Below are 21,189 nucleotides of genomic sequence, written 5' to 3'. Positions count from 1 at the left end.
ACCCTGTGTGATTATGGGGTGAGATTGATACTGCTTGCCAAGCTTTAAAAAAGGCTGGTGAAGGAGATATTAATGCCTTGCTTCCTGGGAGGCTCTGTTCTGGGTGTGGTTGACCTGGAACCCCAGAGGAGGCTGGGCAGTAGCCAGCAGGTTACAGGCATTCCCCAGCCTACAACTTCTCTGAAGGTGTGTTAGGCCCTCACTGTACTAGATAGGGATGGAGCTTTTATTTTTTTTTTCTTTTTAATGAGTAGCACCTTAATGTTTAAGCAGAACTTGCTTTTCCTGCAACCCAAAAGCTTTCTGGTGAGCCAGCTTCATGAGAAGGGCTCTCTTCTGCCAGCAGAGTGCTTAAGCCAGCACTTACCTACATCTGTAGATCCTTTTGGAGATCCTAAATGGAGCTGCTGAATTGTTGTCATGGTTACCATGGAACGTTTCTGAGGCCAGTGTGTTTTCAAGGAGGGCAGTCCTGGGCTCTGGGTATCCTACGTTCCTGAGTTGGCAACTGATAGAAAAAAAAAATAGCTTTCTCCTTTCTTCTTCCATACCTCCAGTCCCTAAGCAAGAGCCTGATGTCTCAGTGATCATCGTAGCTCCAAACCATCCCAAATCTACTGCCCACATTTGACTTAGCCTTAAAAGATTAGCCTGACCTGACAGCACCAGACTGTGGCCCTGGGTGTCTCCACCTTCTATCAACCAAGACAGATTCCTGGATTCCTTTGTGCACACAGCTGCTTCTAAGCAAAAGACACTTGTGAAGGAGTTCCTGGCATTTAATGTGTTACAAAGGAAGGAACATTTTTGAACACTTCTGATGTGGTTTGGCTCTGTGTCCCCACCAAAATCTTATATCAAATTGTAATACCCACAGGTAGAGGGAAGGAGGTGACTGGATAAAGCGGGGGCAGTTTTCCCCATGCTGTTCTCATGACAGTGAGTTCTCATGAGATCTGATGGTTTTATTAGTGTTTCACAGTTCTTCACTCTGGTCTCTCCTGCTGCCTTGTGAAGAAGGTGCTTGCTTCCCTTTCGCCTTCTGCCACGATTGTAAGTTTCCTGAGGCTTCCCCAGTCATGTGGAACTGTGAGTCAATTAAGCCTCTTTCCTCTATAAATTACCCAGTTTTGGGTATTTCTTTAAAGCAGTGTGAAAATGGACTAATAAAACTTCTTAGGAGTCCAGCACTTTACATGCATCTCATGTAAATTACAAATTTAGTAAGAGGAAATATCATTCACATTTTATCTACAAGGAACCAAGGCCTTATAGAGGTGATGCCCAGGTCTGCACAGCTAGGAAGCAGCAGAGCTGGGATTCAAATTCAAGGCTATTTTGTTCCAAAAGTGCTCTTTTTTCCAAGTCATGGCTGCCATTTACCCACTGATAATTAGTAGCTCCAAGGGACCCTCAACCATCTACTGGGCATGGAACATTCATTTGTTCATTCAATAAATGTGTCTTGAATCTGCTCTGTGCCAGACCCTCTTCTGGCCACTGGGGACATAAAGATAAATCAGACACAACCTCTGCCCTTAAGAAACTAACCCACTGACAACCAGTAGTAATTAAAAGAGAGTAATCTATAAGATATTAGAGATAGGGCCAGTCAGGGAAACCATTCTGGAGGAAATACACCTTCTGGAACTCGCTAAGTTCCCAGGCATGTCCAGTTGTAGGGAATAAACGGCAGGTAAGACCCCAATCTCTATGCTCAAAGAATCCGTAGAAGAGTTTCAGAGACAAGACTCATGCTCATGACACAATGAACAAGAATAAAATAACCGATTTAAGGCCCTCAGGGAAGTGATGGAGGATTGACAGACTGAGACAGAAGTTGAGACCATTAGAGGAAGGCTATGGAAACGAAATGGAAACCACCTTTGTTCATACTATTCTTCATTAAGCTTGGTATCTTTTTTTATCCCCTATTTTTGCCAGTTTCTGGCTCTACCCTAATTTCTTTTTCTTTTCTTTTTTTTTTTTTTTTTTTGAGACGGAGTTTTGCTCTTGTTGCCCAGGCTGGAGTGCAATGGCACGATCTCGGCTCACCACAACCTCCGCCTCCTGGGTTCAGGCCATTCTCCTGCCTCAGCCTCCTGAGTAGCTGGGATTACAGGCACGCACCACCATGCCCAGCTAATTTTTTGTATTTTTAGTAGAGACGGGGTTTCACCATGTTGACCAGGATGGTCTCGATCTCTTGACCTCGTGATCCACCCACCTCGGCCTCTCAAAGTGCTGGGATTACGGGCGTGAGCCACTGCGTCCGGCATTTCTTTTTTCATTTTCCTTCCTGCTAAAGGAAAATACTCATTTAACATCTTTAAAGCTTGTGCTGACAGCAAAGCATTATCCTAAGCCTTGATGGTGGTCACAGCGTTGGGAGTGTATAAAGATAAACGAGGTGTTAAAGTCCTTGAGTGGCAAACAAATAATGAAAAGTCTGAGATGTAAACTCCAAACCAAATGGCAAAAGGAAGGAAATAATTAATTCAGACTTGGAAACAGAGGTGAGGGGTGGAGGGGAGTGATGGGTGAGAGGGGTGGCTGTGGGGTGGGGGACTGTCACTCAGGGTGACACTCATTGTTGTTGGTTTGTTCTTTCTCGTTTTCAGGATTCAGTCACTGATGTCTTCTAACTACAATGTCCGCTTCTCAAAGATTCCAGCATAGGTTTGGAAGACATAAACCATCACAATACAGTGTGAGAAACAAGCACGAAATGTACACAGGGCCGTAGATGCTTATAAGAAAGGATTCAGAAGATACTGTTGGTGGCATCTGAACTGATTCCTAAAACTAAATAGGAATTTACCAAAGGAGAAGAGTGGAAAAGGCATGTCAAAAGGCATTGCGAGTGTGTTTGGAGTGGGGTGAAGCAGTAAGATACATTTACCCACAAGGTAGAAAGGCTCGAATATCACACTAAGAAGTGTGGCCTTTATCCTCAAAATAATGGGCAACCACAGAAGAAATAGGAGCATGGAGGGTCAAGATAAAATTTTAGTTTTGGAATTTTCCCTCTGGTATTGCGGGTAAGGTGGACTCCATTGGGAGAACACGGGGGCTTAGCCACAGACACGTCAGCTGCATCTCTGTGCCTGGAAGAGTGCACCAGATGCGAGTCTAGCAGAATGGGAGAGTGGAAGGTTTGGGTGACTGAACGGAAGGTGAAGGGAGAGTCCCTCGTGAGGTCTACACCACGGGCCAGGGCAAACGCAGTTCTAGGCACCGCACAGCTGCTGGCAAGACCCGCCTCCCCTTCCAGATCCCTCTGGGGCGGAGCTCGGGCCAGAGCACGTGACGCTTGCAGCACCACCTTTACTGTGGGCACTCTTCACGTTCATCCGCGGTTTCACAGGCCGCCACTTCGATCTCCAACACCTTGACCCTGTGCCTTCGTTGAGCAAGGAATCCATTCTCTTCGACGCGTCCCTATTGCTCCCTCTGCAAAGCCAGATAGGGAAGAGAAATACCGAAGGAGTCCCTTTCCCACACAAAAGATGGCGACCTGCTGGGCTCACTCTGAGTGGGGGAAGCGGGCGACCTACTGGGCTCACGCAGAGTGGGGGAAGCGGGTTCCAGGCGCCCGGCCTCACTGGGCGAGGCGCAGACGGAAGAGGCGTCTCTGGAGGTAACTTTTCGACCTTCCTGGGCGTGGCCCTGAAGCGAGGGGGCGTGGTCTTGTCTGAGTTCTAACAGACGATTGGCCTTCCGGCCGGTAGGTGGGGCATGCGCGCTACTCCACCCCTCCCTCTTCGAACCGGAAGTGTCTCTGGGTCTTTCCAGCTGGTTGTCATTTCACTCGGCTCGGTCCTGAGGAGAAGGACTCAGCCGCGGCTGCGGGACCCGGGCACCGGGAGGCAGTGGCGGCGGCGGCGGCGGCGGCAGCGGCAGCAGCGGCGACAACAGAGGAGGAAGAGGAGGAAGAAGGAAAGAAAAAGAAGAGCCAGGCTCTCCCTCAGCAACGACAGTGGGGACTGTGGGACCAGGGTAAAGCGGCGACGGCGGCGACGGCCCAGCAACCGTGAGGAGAAACAAAAGCCTTCTAAATTATACTTTAAAAAAAAAAAAAATCTAGGGGAAAAGAGTGAAAGCCGAGGGGGGGAGGCCCTTCTCCTTTAAAATAACTACGGTAGTGGGTTTTTCCTTTTTTTCCTCTTTTTTTTTTTTTTTTCCCTCTCTGCGGAGAATCGAACCGAGGGAACTGAACAAACCGCCCCTGGGTCCCATGAGGGAAAAAAACCCCGGAGCCGCAGAGAGGGGAAGAGGCAGAAACCGCAGGACCTTCCAGGTCGCTCCCTCGGCCCCCGCACCCCCGGGCCGCCGGCTCGCCCGCGTCGAGTCTTGCTAATCCCTCCTGATCGCGACCCCGCAAGAGGGAGACACGGGTGTTTCCAACCCCTTTCATGGGGGAGAGGAAGCCGGGGGGAGCCCAGGAACAGCGACCGCAGCGAGATCTGCACCCGGAGCCTCAGGAACAGCCCCAGAGGCCAAAACTGCACCCTGCGAAAGAGCAGAAAACAGGACCAGGAACAGCAGAAACCTCCCTGCAACCATCTTCCCATTAGTCAATGCTGATCTCCTCTCCCGAAACCAGGAATTCACCTCCCACCCCAGATAACCTAATATAATCTATATATATAAATATATAATATATAATGTTCTTAAATTATTCCTGATTTTTTTTTTTTTTTAACCAAGCTGCCAAGAAAAGAACGTATTCCCCTCTTAGCCCTATTCTAATTTTTATGTGAGTGAATCTAAACTGCTGAGGAAAACCATATGTGATTGTTAAATTATATATATCTATATTTTTACTCCGTGCAAGGCTTATTCTTCTACATCCATAGATGCTTGAGAAGCTCTGTTTTTGTCATTCATGTACATTTTCCTTTGGAAAAAGAAAGCGCCTATTTTACTAACCAAAGACTTGATTTTTACCCTCTTCGTTTTTGTTCCCTCCTAAAAATAAGCCCAATTAGATCCATGTCCATGTTTTAAGAGATTTTTTTAGGGTGGTTTTTTTTTCTTTCAGAGACCAGAATTCCAAATCAGAACAATTTAAGGTGATAAGCTGCGATCTTTGAGCTAGCTATAAATAAGACATTTCAAGCAAGCAAGCAAACAACTTAAATTTTGGGTAGAGGAAAAAAAGGCGTGAGACATCAGGTTGTCATTTTTTATTGTGAGATTCTGCTCCTAAAAATAATAAATGGGGGATTACGGGTTTGGAGTGCTAGTGCAAAGCAATACTGGGAATAAATCTGCTTTTCCAGTCCGATTCCATCCACATCTGCAGCCTCCACACCATCACCAAAATGCCACCCCCAGCCCTGCTGCTTTTATAAATAATAACACAGCTGCCAATGGCAGCAGTGCTGGGTCAGCTTGGCTTTTTCCTGCTCCAGCTACCCATAACATTCAGGATGAGATCTTGGGGTCAGAAAAAGCAAAAAGTCAGCAACAGGAACAGCAAGACCCTTTAGAAAAGCAGCAGCTTTCCCCAAGTCCAGGTCAGGAAGCTGGAATACTGCCTGAAACCGAGAAGGCAAAATCAGAAGAAAATCAAGGGGACAGTTCTTCGGAAAATGGCAATGGGAAGGAGAAAATAAGAATCGAATCTCCAGTGTTGACGGGGTTTGATTATCAAGAAGCCACTGGGCTAGGTACTTCGACCCAACCCTTGACATCTAGTGCATCGTCTCTTACTGGTTTCAGTAACTGGTCAGCAGCGATAGCGCCTTCCTCCTCTACAATAATCAATGAAGATGCAAGTTTCTTTCACCAGGGAGGAGTCCCTGCTGCTTCGGCTAATAACGGTGCTCTACTGTTTCAAAATTTTCCCCATCATGTCAGCCCTGGCTTTGGAGGCAGCTTCTCTCCTCAGATCGGGCCTCTCTCACAGCACCACCCACATCACCCTCATTTCCAGCATCATCACAGCCAGCATCAGCAGCAAAGGAGGTCTCCTGCCAGTCCCCATCCCCCACCCTTCACACATAGAAATGCTGCTTTTAACCAGCTGCCTCATTTGGCGAATAATCTTAACAAACCCCCCTCTCCATGGAGCAGCTACCAGAGTCCGTCACCAACACCCTCCTCTTCCTGGAGCCCGGGTGGTGGTGGATATGGTGGCTGGGGAGGTTCCCAAGGCCGAGATCACCGCAGAGGGCTAAATGGTGGAATAACACCCCTGAACTCCATCTCCCCTTTGAAGAAAAATTTTGCAAGCAATCATATTCAGCTCCAGAAGTATGCTCGCCCCAGCTCTGCCTTTGCACCTAAATCCTGGATGGAAGATAGCTTGAACAGAGCTGACAACATTTTTCCTTTTCCGGTAAGATTATGTTCCATTAATAGATTAGGATGAATAAGGAAATAGCATGGTGTAATATCTGTGTAACTAGAGTTTGAAGTGCCCGTATTCACATCGGAGCTTTTCTTAGATAGAAAATGAATCAATATCCAGACTTTATTTAGCAGGAGTGTAATTGAAACAAAATATTCAGCTGTTTCTTTGGCAGTTTTCTAGACTGTAGCCTTAATCTTGTCATAGATAATTATGAATACGTGGTAGCTGGTGATGTAATAATTATTAACTATGATACCTTTCTTGCCTGACATGAGAATCATGGTCAGTTTTTCCCTACTTACTTAGGTGAGAATAAATTTTATATATATGTGTGTATATATATATATATATATATATATATATATATATATATCATTGCAGAAACTAATCAGTGTTTTCTGAAATAACTATATAACTAAAGAAATTTCTTTTGACACTATAAGGTAGTGATTCACTGAAAACCCGCTATTGAATTGCAGTTTTTTCACTGGTTGGTTGCATTTTAAACCTGAAACTCTCTGAGCCTTGTAGGTCTGAACAGTCTGAATTGATGGGTTTGGCAATTCCTCTTAAACTTCTGCAGATTTTGGCCTACCTTTCGTCAGTAAGGACTAACTAGTGAGAGAAATGATCTAAATGTTTTCTTCATCCCCATTGATTTTTGAACACTGTGAAACTCTTGGTCTTGGAGTGACTCTTTATGCCTTTCACCCATTTGTTTATTTTCCAGTGTTAACACTGGAGGTGTAGATAATTAAACCATTCCTAAAAATAGATCCAGGCAAAGATCATCTGTCTTTCTCACTACCAGTATGTCCTTATTCTGCCAAGAGTCATTGATATTTTTGAATTAATGAGCAGCAAGTTTGGTTGATACAAACAAGATAAAGGGAATTTCATAGGTGCTTCAACGTCAGATGCTTCACTAAATGTGTATACTTTAAGGGTATGATTATATGTGTGTGTTTAGGAAATTTATAGGGGTTAAGAATGTAGCATTGAATCTGGTTTTCTCAACAGCCTCACGGCATGAGTTCTTTTATTGTCCCCATTTTGCAGATGCAGAAATTGAATTTGAAAAATATGTAATAACTTACCCAAGGGTACACAGCTAGTCAGAGCACAAATTCTAAGTTTAAAAAAACCCAAGGATTGAAAATATGTGTACATACATGTATGCACATACACATGTGCTACAGCTAGAGGATTATTTTAGAAATATTTCTGAAAAGGCTGAAAGAGATTACAGAATTGTTGCACTGTTGGCACTACCAGAATTATTTATTTTAATTAGTAATTGGCTGAGAAGGAGGGGAAGTTTGCTAACAGAACCCTATGTCATTTGAGGAGTTATATATTCCTTCCCTAAGGATTCAAGTGCAGTACCTCGTAAAATATGTGGTTATATTTAGTTTTTGACTTTTAAAAATGATTTTTTTTTTTTTTTTTTTTTTTTTTTTGCCTATGAGAAAGCTGTTGGCATTTGCTTTAACAGGTTTCGGTTGTTAAAACCAAAGATCGATTGCTGTGCTTTTGTGGTCAGGTAAAAAGGCTGTTTTTAAGACCTTGAAAATCTTATGAAGTCTATTTTTAAAAAGTTGCTTTTGATATTCCTTGGAACATAAATTTAAAGAAAATTTCATGCAAAGATAAGTTTTGATTATTGGATAATTGGATTATTGGGTTATCGGATTAAGATTTGACTCAGAACTGAATACATCTTTTTTTCTGATTTTGCTGCTATACACTGGCAGAATGAATTTCTCACGATTTGGTTCCCATTCTCAGCTTGCTGACTTTTGATAAAGATTGCTTTAGGAAAAATGAAAAGTTCAGACAATGAATAAAATATACATATATGCACATTAATTTTTTCCTATCGTCCTATCGTGTGTAATGTGTGAAATCTTCTTGAACAGTTTCTTTGGAAATTAATGTGATATATGAAATAATAGTTAGACTAAGAGAGATACCAAAACATATTGTTAGAAACTAACTCTTCCCTTAGAATTGTTGGCTTTTATATTGATTATGGAAAAAGGGTTGGTCAGCGTACCTTGCTCTCAAATATGGTAAGATTCAAAAGTAAATTGTTATTTCTGCTCCCCATCCCCATCATTTGTATGTGAGAGAGAGAGAGAGCGCACACACACATGTGCGAGGAGAGAAAGCTAGCAGTGGGATGATCTGAGAGTCACAAGAGAAATAAGTGATTTGAAAAAAATCTCTATGACAAGAAACTCCTAATTGGGTTTTGAGAAAGTCTAAAGAAGTAAGTAAACTGACTACTGTGATTCTTACTTAAATGAATGCAGTTCTTCTTGTTTTTAAAAACCAACAGTTCTTGTGAATTATTATTTTTTTTTTGGCAAAAAGTATCACTTTAAGTTGGTATAAGTAACTTGGTTAAAATTGTCTTATTTAAATTTATAACACGCAGGCATGTGCCTGTAATCCCAGCTACTTGGGAGGCTGAAGCAGGAGAATTACATGAGCCCAGGAGTTTGAGACCAACCTGGGCAACATAGTGAGACCCCCATCTCAAAAAAATAAATAAATAATTTATAACTTTAACACTATTAATTTTAGGAAAGAAATTTTATAGATATTAGCACTTCAATTTAATTACTATTATAAAGAATTTCTTTCTTCTGCAATATTTATCATAGGGAAAAAAATTAAAAGTTCTTTAGTGTGATAGCGAGATCTTGAAATTTACCACAGACGTTAAAGGATAGTGCTTACGTAGTTACATTATAATATTGGTGTTCGATTAAAGGCCAGCACGTTTTTGTTATACTAAAAGGAAATAATTTACCTGACATGTAACTGATACTAAGTAGTGTTTATTTTAATTTGAAATGAACCAGAATGATTTTTACATTTGTTTACTGCAGGCTTGGGTATATATAGTGAATTAAAATTAATAACATTTTACATTCATAACTTCTTCCCCACAAATAACTGATAGAGGAAGGCATTTTATTTGCGGGTATTTTTGTATATTAAAATTTATTTCTAAGTTATTTTTGTTTAGCTTAAAGCTTCATTACACGAATTCAGATGGCACCCCTCAAATCCTGTTTTTTGTTTGTTTTTTTGAGACAAGGTCTCACTTTGTCACTCAGGCTGGAGTGCTGTGGCACATTCACAGCTCTTTGCAGCCTTGACCTCCCACAGGGGCTCAAGAGATCCTCCCACCTCAGCCTCCCCAGTAGCTGGGACTACAGGCACACACTACTCTGCCCGGCTAATTTTTGCATTTTTTTTTTTTTTTGTAGCAGCAGGGTTTCACCATGTTGCCCGGGCTGATCTTGAACTCCTGGGCTCAAGCAGTCCTCCCACTTCAGCCTCCTGAAGTGCTGAAGTTACAGGTATGAGCCACCGTGTCTAGCTAAAATCCTGTTTTTAGACACAGCTAAAGTAATATGCATTTAATAATAGCTAACATGCGGCTGGGTGCGGTGGCTCATGCTTGTAATCCTAGCACTTTGGGAGGCCAAGGCAGACGGATCACTTGAGATCAGGAGTTCGAGATCAGCCTGACCAACATGGTGAAACCCCATCTCTGTTAAAAATACAAAAATTAGCCAGGTGTGGTGGCAGGTGCCTGTAAGCCCAGCTACTCGGGAGGCTGAGGCAGGGGAATCACTTGATCTTGAGAGGTGGAGGTTCCAGTGAGCTGAGATCATTCCACTGCACCTCAGCCTGGGAAACGGAGTGAGACTCTGTCTCAAAAAAAAAGAAAAAATATCTAACTTGCCTCCTGTGTTCTAAATGTTTTGTGTGTGTTGATTCATTTAATTCATTCAACAATCCTATGAGGCAGAAATTATTATTTTTATTCACAGACAAGATTTGGCTCTTAACCATTATACTACAGTGCCTCTTCACATAATGATTATTTGGCAGGGGGATAGTGGGTATCGGTGGGGTCGGTAGGGAGGCAGAGTGCCTCCCAGAAGCATGTAAGATGAGAGGAAAAATTTTACAGTGACTCGTGATGACCAAAAGCTGATTATAGATTGAGTATTAAAAGCGGAAAATAATTGAGTATACTTAACAACTTTAAATGTTAAATTTAGCTAATATTTAAGTCAATGCTTTTGTTTTAAATTTCGAGTATATATTATATACCAGCCACTGGACTAGGTGCTTTCAAATATGTTATTTCACTTTTTATGTAGGATTTCTCAGCCCTGTGACATTTGATTTTATTGTCCCAGTTTCAAAATAAAGAAACAAGGTCCATATTCATGTTACTACAGGCATGATTTGAACCTTACAGTAAGGGGAGAAAAAAACCCTATCTGTCCTACCAAACACATCTTTGAATTCTGACATCCAAACCAGATATATATTGGGGCACCTGCCAATAATTATATTTGAGCATAGCATTTCTTTGGAGGAATGCCTAGATCTTCTGTCCTTACAGGAAGATAAAGGAGAATTGCTTAGTTTATGTGCAGACACCCTCTTAACTACAGCTCAAGTATGTTGCTACTTTAATTAGCTAAGAGTCAGGAATTAAGGAAAAGACAAAATCTGTATGTCGCAAGACTATCCTAAAACTTGTTTGATGGGGAAACAAGTGTATAGATCCTCAAAATTATATACTACATCTTATATTTGCAAACAGAACATTGCTGCAGTTTTTCATTTCTGAAAGTCATGGTGAATTATTAAAATTGTCTAAAATGCAACCTTATTACATTTTCTTGTTTCTTGATACAGTATATCCATCCAAGAGGGAACTTTGCATAGGAAATATTTTCTTTTACTTAAAAGGGGAGAAACCAATTTTTTAACTGTAAATTATGGGTCAGATGGTTCTAGCTCTAGCAGAATTGACATATTGGAAAAATCTTGGGAAAAGCCTGTCAGATACAATTTTCTTCCTCTTTGTAGACAACTTTTTAACTAGGCGAGATAGTTTTTCTGATGAAATTAAAACTAATTCCAGAGTAGAGTTTTTTTAATTTTTATTTTTTTTATCGTCAGAGAAGCCATGGAATATGATCAGCACATTGTTCCAACATCTTTCAGGATAAACCTGTTTATTGCAAGCCTAATGAATGTGGTTGTTGCTAGTTGCAACTAGAAAGATGCTACTTAGTTCAGGAGTTTAAGTTTTTGAAAGTCATCTTTGTTGGTGTTCATAAGAAAGGAATGGGGAATGTAGTTTTAAAATTAGTATATGCCTAGGTTTAAATTTTGCAGTCTCCATTTATTTACCTTATGACTTTTTCTCTCTATTTTGCTAGAAGGAAAATAAGCTTGATGATTCACGGTCATATTTTTTGGTCTCATCACATGTGAGATAGTGTGAATAATGTGTTTCTCTTTAAGGCATAGAGTCTATAATGTGAGCATTTTAACTTTTAGTGACAAAATTCCTTTTATGTTTAAGTATTCAAAGATGCCTTCCAAAAATCAACAGTATGTTTTACCATGATAAATGTAGAGCAATATATTTTTTAAAAATCAAATTTATTGTACATTTCCTTCCATTTTTTCCTCATCACATTTTATTTAATTAAAACAGAATGAGTTTCATCTTTAAGTTTTCAGAAAATACTTAGTGGATAGAAAGATAAAGGTGTAGATACTATTTTCAATCAATTTTTGAAGGTGAAAAGTGAATAATTATTGAGAAAGACTATTTTGTGAGCCCAAGAATGTAGAGTGATGCATAGGCTGTGGACTCAGACTTAATTTTGACTCTGAATTTGAATATAATTCTCTATGAAGCTGTTCTAAAAATAAATAAAATGCATATGTAAAGCTTAAAAAAATTGTCTCTAAACTCTAATGAGCACTGTAACCTTGAGTAAATCTTTTAAATTCCAGAAGACAATACCGTATCAAAATAATACCTGGCCAGGCATGGTGTCTCCCACTTGCAATCCTAGCACTTTGGGAGGCCCAAGTGGGCAGATCATTTGAGCCCAGGAAATCAAGACCAAGCCTGGGCAACATGGTGAGACCCCGTCTCTACAAAAAATACAAAATAAATTTTAAAAAGATAATAATACCTAACAGTGAAGGGTAATGTGAGGTACCTTATGTGTGTGGCCATATTAGGTAGGTTAACTTTTTTTTAAATTTAAAATATGGCTTTCTAATATTGAATAAAGTCATGAAATTAGTTACAAATACAGCTTGTGTTCCTATGAAATATTTTGAACAGTTTTTAGTTATGCTTATCTTGCTTTATTGAATAAGCTGTAGGTGCAACCAAGGACAGATAAAACATTTAGCAGAATTACCATTTTTCTTGAAGAGAAGTTTTCTAATTAAATATAAGCTTAAACTTCCATTAGCATTGACAGCCTGTATCTTTCAGTATTTTGAAAGATTTTGGCTACAGTTGTTTTATTAAGAACTTTAGAACATGTGATTGCTTTTGCAAACATTAAAGGAGACTGCATTTTAATGGAGAATTTGTGATTTTTTTCAGTAAGAGCTATGAAAGGGTGCTATAGATATGAATTGAGTATAGTTAAGCTTTTATCCTGGAATCAGAGTTTTTTTTTTAATTTAATATTTTAATGTATTTAGCACACATTTATTGGAGCACCTACTGTGTTATGAACTAGGCACACGACTGTCATAAACATGAGTCAGTAACATGTATTTTTGACCTGTGCTAATCTTTGAGTAATACTGAACATGCATTTTTTCCCTTAAACATTATAAACAAATTATCAACTAGCCCAATTGTTTCATTTTAATCCATAAGTTGTTTAATCTTTAAGGCAAACTAACAGATTAGCTATAACAAAAACATTGTATAAATAGCATTTCCAAACATTTTTATTAATTTAGTCATTAATGTGTTTATAAATGTATGCTTATATGGGAAATTTTAAATTTTTAGAAAATTATTTATATTTTTTTTGGAAAAATATTTGGAAAATGTAATTGTCAAGTATAAATACATGCTTATATAGGCTACCTGTATATTTGTATATAACGTGATTATTTACATTCTATAACAAAATGGTACCACAGAAGGCAAACTTTAACTTGGATAGCAGAATTCAGTCCCGTTATATGCCAAAGAAAAACTCCCATCAGCTACCTATAGGTGTTCGTTCATGTTTACAAATGGAATTATTCAAGTTTAAAGCTATAAACTGTACAAGCACATTTTATATTGTAGGATATATTGGTTGGGCAATTTCTCTTTGCTGAAGATTTATCAGATATATTCCAATCATTTTCTTAGTGGATCTAAACTAAGTTATAATTAATTCCTCAGTATTATATATTTTAAATCTATATTTATTTTAAAGTACCATGTAACATTTTAAATAATAGTTCTTCCAGATATTCTTGAGGAATGCATCTAATCAATAGGATGATAGTACTAGTCAGTAAAATAGTTGCTGCCATTTTATTGTCTATGAGACCTTAAAAAAATTAAACTCAATATAAGAACGTGACTCAGAATGTTCATATACTCTGAGAAAATGTTGTTAGAAAAATTATCTTAGTTAATGGACGTCAGATCTGGGTCCCAGATGTGGCTTGGCCACTCATTAGCTATGTGACCTGGGCAAGCTGTACCACCTTCCAGGTCCTTCAGTTTCTTCTTTTGTCTGGTATTTTTGAGGATAAAATGAGACATGTCTTATATTTGGCTTCTAGAAGATTCTATTGTTTTAAAAAAGCAAGTCATCTAACAGAAATATTAAGTCAAAGTTTTATTCAAAGTATAGCACAGTTTCTTAAAATGTGAAAACCATGTATACCTGGTGTGTGATAATTTGAACTTAATTTAATTTAATTTTTTGAGATGGTCTCATTCTGTCTCCCAGACTGGAGTGCAGTAGCATCATCTTGGTTCACTGTAACCACCAGCTCCTGGGTTCAAGCAATTCTCATGCCCCAGCCTCTCCAGTAGTTGGGACTACATGCACATGGCATAAGGCCCATCTAATTTTTGTACTTTTTAGTTCACCATGTTGGCCAGGCTGGTGTCAAACTGTTGACCTCAGGTGATCCCCCCCGCTGCTTTGGCCTCTTGAACTGCTGGGATTATAGCCATGAGCCACCGTACGTGGCCTGAACTTATGTAAATAAACTACAATTCTTAAAGTCACTATACTTAAATAATTGTGGGACTGAGGCTAGATGACACACTGATTTTCTTGAGCACTGCTGAAAAATATAGTGACCAACTGGTGGTATTTTTTTTTCTCTCTTGGTAAAGCACCCCCTGACCCATGTCTTCTTAAGGAAAAATTTAAACATATTCCATGGTAGACAGAATAGTCTAGTGAATTCCCATGTGTATGTCACCTGGCTTCAATAATTATCAGCTCCTGAAGAATCCTGTTGAATCTATACCCTTAACCCTCTCTCTACCTTTTTATATTATTTTGAAGCAGTTGCCCCATATCATATTATTTCATCTATAAATGGTTCAGTATGTGTCTCTAGAAGATAAGGAGTCTTTAAGAGAAAACATTAAAATTTTTTTCAAGTTTTTTTTTTTTTAAAGAAGGGTAGTGAGAAACTGAAGCAAGGCTCACATTTCTATTGTACCTGCTCAGCCTGTTTCACTGCTCAATCTGCTGCTAATCTCTAAGGCAGCCAGTATTGGCTTCATCTTCTCCTTCTTTAATGTAGAAAAATAAGAGGTCCAGTTAAACCACCAAAATACCAGCTGGGATTAGAAATTTGGGAGTAGATGAGCGGGGCACCGTGGCTCACACCTGTAATCCCAGCACTTTGGGAAGCCGAGGTGGTTGGATCACAAGGTCAGGAGATCGAGACCATTCTGGCCAACATGGTGACACCCCGTCTCTACTAAAAATAAAAAAATCAGCTGGGTGTGTTGGTGCGTACCTGTAATCCCAGCCGCTTGGGAGACTGAGGCAGGAGAATCGCTTGAACCAGGGTGTTAGAAGTTGCAGTGAGCTGAGATTGTGCCACTGCCCTCTAGCCTGGGGGACAAAGTGAATCTCTGTCTCAAAAAAAAGAAAAAAAGAGCAGGAAGCGATGTCGAGGGTTACGAGACATAAGCTTCAGTTTACGAATAAAGGTTGTGCTTTAGGTTTGACCCCGCTCCCTGCTGTCTCTGGACCCTGCTCAGATCTAGCAGACATAGAGAAGAGGAACTCTTAACAGCCAGTTGAGGTCTTTATGACTTAATTCCTCAAGGCTAAGTGCTAGTATTGTTTAACCTATTTTTCTGCTTTCCTTGAACTAATAAGCTATTCTTGCCCTGAACAGCTTATTAGGGAGAAGAAGTCTTATACTGATAGTTTTGGGGTCAGAGGTTTGAGCTTATTTTTATTATCTCTATGAAAACAGGTTATAGAAAATACCACAGAATCACCAGATTTTTCAGATACAACCAATATCTAATTTAAAATGTGAGTTTCATGCTGTTTTCCATTGCACCATAGGGAGATAGGGCAGAGAAATGTTTACTGAATGAGTTCACCAACTGCCTTGCATTGTGTTCCTGCTGTCCACATGCCTTATCTCATTTGCTTTTCCCAACAATTTTACAAGGGAGGTGGTATTTTGGTGATGAAATTAAGGTTCAATGATGTTGCAGCATCAAGATCACTTGCTTAGTATGCGGTGATTTGAATTCAAAGCTTGTGATCGATTTTAATTATTTCTCTGCTAGTCAAGATTAGTATGAACCAATTGTCAAGAAGAAGAAAAGGTCTATTGATTCAGGAACTGACTAATCAAGCCTAGAATGCCCGTTTGGTTTTTTAATACAAATTAGTTATGACAAGAAGTGTTCATCATTTTAAGGAATTTTAATGCTCAAAATGAACGTGATTTATTTAGTGAAGGTGCAATAAAAAATGTTCTCAGAGGCTTTCTGGAGAGATCTTATTTGTCCATTCACATGGCATCCAAATGGAACTGTTGATCCAAGGTAATCCACTAAAGACATTCATTCATTTAGTTATAGTTTATAATTCTATTAGGGAACATGTGGCAACCTAAGATCTGTTAGACTCTACCTTCATTACAGGAGTCATAATGAAGAAGTACTGATTGAAGAGGGAACTTGCTAAGAAATGAGATGCTGTTAAATGTGATTCCTCCTACTTCAGATAATTACTGCTTTAACTTTAATCTCTGACACTCGTTGTCCTCATTCAGGCCATGTATATACAGTGAAAGATTTCGTACCTTGCAGGTGTCAATAGAGCAAAAATTCTAGGCTAAAACAAAACTTCACTTAACCCACTTTTCCTGAGCATCTGCTTTGAAGTCAGACTCTACTACTTACTGTGTGACTTTGTAGGGCAATTAGTTAACTTCTCATAGCTTCATTTGCCTAAAATGGGGATAATACATGACGGTACTGTCTTCACATGGTGGTTGTGAGGAACTAAAATATGTGAATGTTATATAATTCTTGTAAGATGCACAATACAGAGCCAGGAGGAACATGTTAGCCACTTCGTCTATCAGTGGCGATGGCTTTACAGCATGCTACACATATGCCACAAGCTATGGATATGAAAATGAGTGAAGCTCATGCTGCAGTGGGTGGCCTGTCATACAGAGTTATCAATATCATGGATGTCAGAGTGCTAGGGAGACATAAGGGAAAAGGGATTTGCTGCCTGCATAGGGATGTGAGGGTCATTTGGTAGTGGAATACTGAAAGTTTACTGGATAGTCAACTCTTGATGATCTGTGAATTTAAATATTATTTAATTCAAGATAATTTTATTTTGGCAAATCTTGGATTAAAACTCCCATAGTTATCTTGATTAATTATGGGCTCTACTGGTATTTCAAACTTCCTATTTATTTTGGCAGCTGACATACTCATGTATACTTTCCTTTCAAACCCAAATATTTTTCCTTCCCTTCTTTACAAGGGAAAGTTTAAGCCAGAAAGAGAAACTTTTGTAGTCTGGTACAGATATGTAGCAGTCTGAGAAGTGATGAGCAGAGTAATGTATGTTTTTATAGAAATAGAATGAGTCAAGGGGTAGCTGAATTTTGGCTTTGGTTCTTAATAATGTGATTGCATTCAATTAATTACATTTTGTGTTTTAGACTCAGTCTGGTAAAGCCAAATCATACTAACTCAAGTATAAAAAGAAGCAATAACAGATTGGTGGTGGTGATGGTGGTGGGTAGCATGGGTTATATTTAGATGAGAACATTTAAACTTAGTAAAGTTATTGCCTCTGAGCACATAACCTGACTGTGAACATCCTAACATCCAAGACAAAAATGTAACGTCATGGGTGATGTAGATCTCATTCTCTGATGAAAATAAGCATGCTTGTAAACAAGAGAGAAACATTTTTGAGAGAAATTTGCCTTGCAGGTTTCTAATCATGGGGTATTGACAGACAATGAATTTTTCCATTGCTGACAGATTTTTACAAGAAAATTCATATATGTTTAACTAATGGCAGTTACTAATGTTTTCTGCTTATTAAAATCTGAGATCATGCTGTTAAGCCATAATTCTATAAAAGCAAGTCAAAAGAGACCAGAATATAGTATGTATTTTCTGATGATGTGACTTGATAAATAGGTTGAATCTGAAGGAATGAGTAATTAGCATATCCTTTGATTATACTGTTTATCTTGGATAAAGATGTCTTATAGGGCATTTGACCAGTTGTGAGATAGATAAGACATGTCAGTAGTAAATACCTGAAGGGCAGATATTCTATGTAGCTGAATGAAAAATAAGTTATATGCTTCAGACATGAATATATGGATGCCAGGGATAATATTTTGTTGTGAAAATTCAAGCACCAAATTTGTATTTTATTTGTTCTTAATGGTAAACTACTCACCTCTTTATGCTTTTTCTTAAAGAACACTTCTCTATTTGTTGAAATTGAACTTTGTTATAATCTCTCCCAAGGTATGGACCTTAGAACTTGAAAGGCAGAGCTGTTTCAGGTTTTGAGAGCAAAGCCCTTCTCTTCATAAGGAAATCTTACAATAGTTCCTATAAAATATTTAAGCTGAACTGCATCATAGCTGGCCAACCAGGATATATGCTATAAAGCACACCCCCAAGGATCTAATTAAGTTAACCTGTTGAATGGAATTGCTTAATTCAGTGGTTCTCAAATAGTAATCCCTGGTGTCATTTGGAAACTTGTCAGAAATGTGAATTCTTAGGCCTACTCACACTGAATGAGACTGAGGATGGACCCAGTACTCTATATTTTAGCAAGACCTCCAGGTGATTCTGACGTACTCTCAAGTATGAGAAACACTGGCCTAAATCATCCATCTGGATATTTTTAAAAAATGGCCACAAAATATTATTTTGGTTTGTGGCATAATTACAATTTAGTTGTTTTTCCTGATAGCAGCAGACCAGCAGGTTCATATGCAGCTTGTGGCAGCTTCTGGAATGTTATGAAAAGCCTAGTCATGATAGCTATATACTGATGTAGGTCTTCCTGTTTTGCCAGGGCAGGCAGTATTCAGGTATATATTAAAAAGAAGGATCCTCTCTGAAACATTCATTTTGTCAGAAGCTTATTTTTGTCAACTTTGATTTTCATAGTAGTATCATAAGGTTTTTCTTTTAGAAATTGTCCTGTGAAGTAGAGACAACAGAAACTGAAACTAACCAGTTACTGACATGCAACTCAGTATATTAAATATAACAATTAAAACTGCAAAGTAAGATGAGGTTTCAGCATTGTGATAAAGTTTCTTTTGCTGAGCCTTGAAAATCATTGGTGATCTTTTATTTTCCATCGTGATTATTAAGCTCACAAGTCCTAGAGTCAGAAGGCCTGGATTCACTTTCTGCCTCCACTTATCTAACATTGATGGAATTATTTAATTACTCTAAGCTTCTTAATCTGTGAAGTAGAATGATAACTGAGCATACCTAGTTGTATATTGGGGTTTTGTGAGGAATAAATGAGCTTATGCATAATGTTAGCTGCTGATATTAATCCTATTACTACTATTACTATTACTACCAGCAATACTCCTGTGCTTAGTAGATAACCCAGAGAAGCATTTATGATAGGTCCCTAATTTGTGTTCCACTCTGTCATCTCAATGGGGAGAAGGAAGAGAAGGTTTCTCTTTCTCTTCTTATGGTTTTTTAGTATCTCTGATATGTATCGTGTATAGGTAGAATATCAAAGGTAACATTTGTATAAGTAAAATATAAGTAATATTTGAGTGCCTACTGTTTGCCAGGCACTAGCTAGCACGTTCATGCTCTCAGAACTCTTAAAGCAGAGTGCCTTTTTAATTCAAATGTATGTCTTAATTAGTGTGCTTCTTTGACTGCTGTGATCATTACCCTACCCAAGGATGGATCGCTTGGTTTGTAGTAAGACTTGGGTTTGAATCCCAACTATGCCACTAAACTATGCAGTAACCATGAATCCTGACTATGCCACTGAACTATGCAGTAATCAATCTGTTTGGTAAATTGCATAGGTTTTCCTTAGTCTCAGTTTTTATTAAAATAGGAATAATAGGCTGGGTGCAGTAGCTCACACCTGTAGTCTCAACTACTTGAGAGGCTGAGGCCAGAGTTTGATGCTTCAGTGAGCTGTAATCATGCCACTACACTCCAGCCTGGGCAACAGAGTGAGACCCTATCTCAAAGGAATAATAAAATGTAACTTAGGAGGTTTGAGGATCAATTAAGATAGTATTAATAAAGTACCTAGAATAATATCAGGTGCTTAGTAGATGCTCAATAAAGGGTTCTTCTTTTCTAATTTCTCCCATCAGGGTGCCAAGAGAAACTGGCAGTGGGGCTGAAGTAAATTGAGTTGTCAGTATCTTTTGTTTTGTAAGAGATTCTCTAATCATCTATCTGAAACCAGCACACTTCACTCCCCTTTCCCTCAGCACATTTTTAGGTAGATTTTTTTTTTCCAAGAAGCTTATTTTATGTTTGTATAGCATAATGAAAATGCCATGATTGTCCTTTTTTTTTTGAGACTAAGTTGCCCAGTCTGGAGTGCAATGGCACAATCTCAGCTCACTGCAACTTCTGCTTCGTGGATTCAAATGATTCTCCTGCCTCAGCCTCCCAAGTAGCTGGGATTACAGGCACGCATTACCATGCCCAGCTAATTTTTGTATTTTTAGTAGAGACGGGGTTTTGCCATGTTGGCCAGGCTGGTCCACTCTGAATGATTGTTTTCTTACTAATTGATCACTGACCCTTGCCTTTTTGTGGGCAGAAGTGATAGACTTTGATTAATAAATTCTCACCCTCATTTTTGGTTCCTGCCATAATTATCATCATAATTTAAACTATAAATCTTGAAAGAGCACAGACATGTTAGGATATCAGGAAGCTAGAACATTTTGGAGTTAGGACAGGGACATTAGGATTCTAATCAAACCATTCCTTTTATGGACCAGGAAAGAGGTATAAAGTACGAAAGTGCCCAAGCTCATATAATACGACAGGCAGAGTTGGAGCTTCCTAGTGTCTAATGCCCGTTCCACCCATTTTTACTAATGTTCATGTTTTGGTCATCAGCTCAAAGTCAATCAAGAAGAGCATAACCTAACAAGGTTTCTATTTTACAGTTAGTTTGATCTTTGGGAAATGGATCCTAGAAAATAGGTCAGTGGTTATATTTGGTGCAATTAACAATTTAAAAAGGCAAAATTGAAGAATGAAATGTGGAAATCAAAGCCCTCTTATTCTTTTGATTTGACTCTTTGGTTGTTGCATAGGGAAACCAGCATTGTTTGTACTGTTCTTATACCTTGGGTTCATTTATCTGTATTCCCCTTATCTAGTTCCTAATGGTACAGACGTATTTCAGGATTTTTAAAATTAGATATTCAAAATGGACAGAAAA

General features: G+C 39.0%; 1 protein-coding gene across 4 annotated transcripts in view; it reads left to right on the top strand.

The window, feature by feature from the left end:
• Positions 1–3,806: 3,806 nt before the first annotated feature.
• CPEB4 (cytoplasmic polyadenylation element binding protein 4) overlaps positions 3,807–21,189 on the top strand; it is a 79,360-nt gene continuing 61,977 nt past the window's right edge. For all 4 annotated transcript variants that reach the window (XM_003936137.4, XM_003936136.4, XM_010346643.3 and 1 more), the window contains exon 1: positions 3,807–6,346. In XM_003936137.4, the coding sequence (XP_003936186.1) occupies positions 5,222–6,346 (1,125 nt within the window). In that variant the 5' untranslated portion in view covers positions 3,807–5,221. The remainder of the gene's footprint in view (positions 6,347–21,189) is intronic.

This window comes from Saimiri boliviensis, chromosome 20 (genome assembly GCF_048565385.1).
Source record: "Saimiri boliviensis isolate mSaiBol1 chromosome 20, mSaiBol1.pri, whole genome shotgun sequence".
NCBI lineage: Eukaryota > Metazoa > Chordata > Mammalia > Primates > Cebidae > Saimiri > Saimiri boliviensis.
This window is presented reverse-complemented; position numbering and strand designations above follow the sequence as displayed.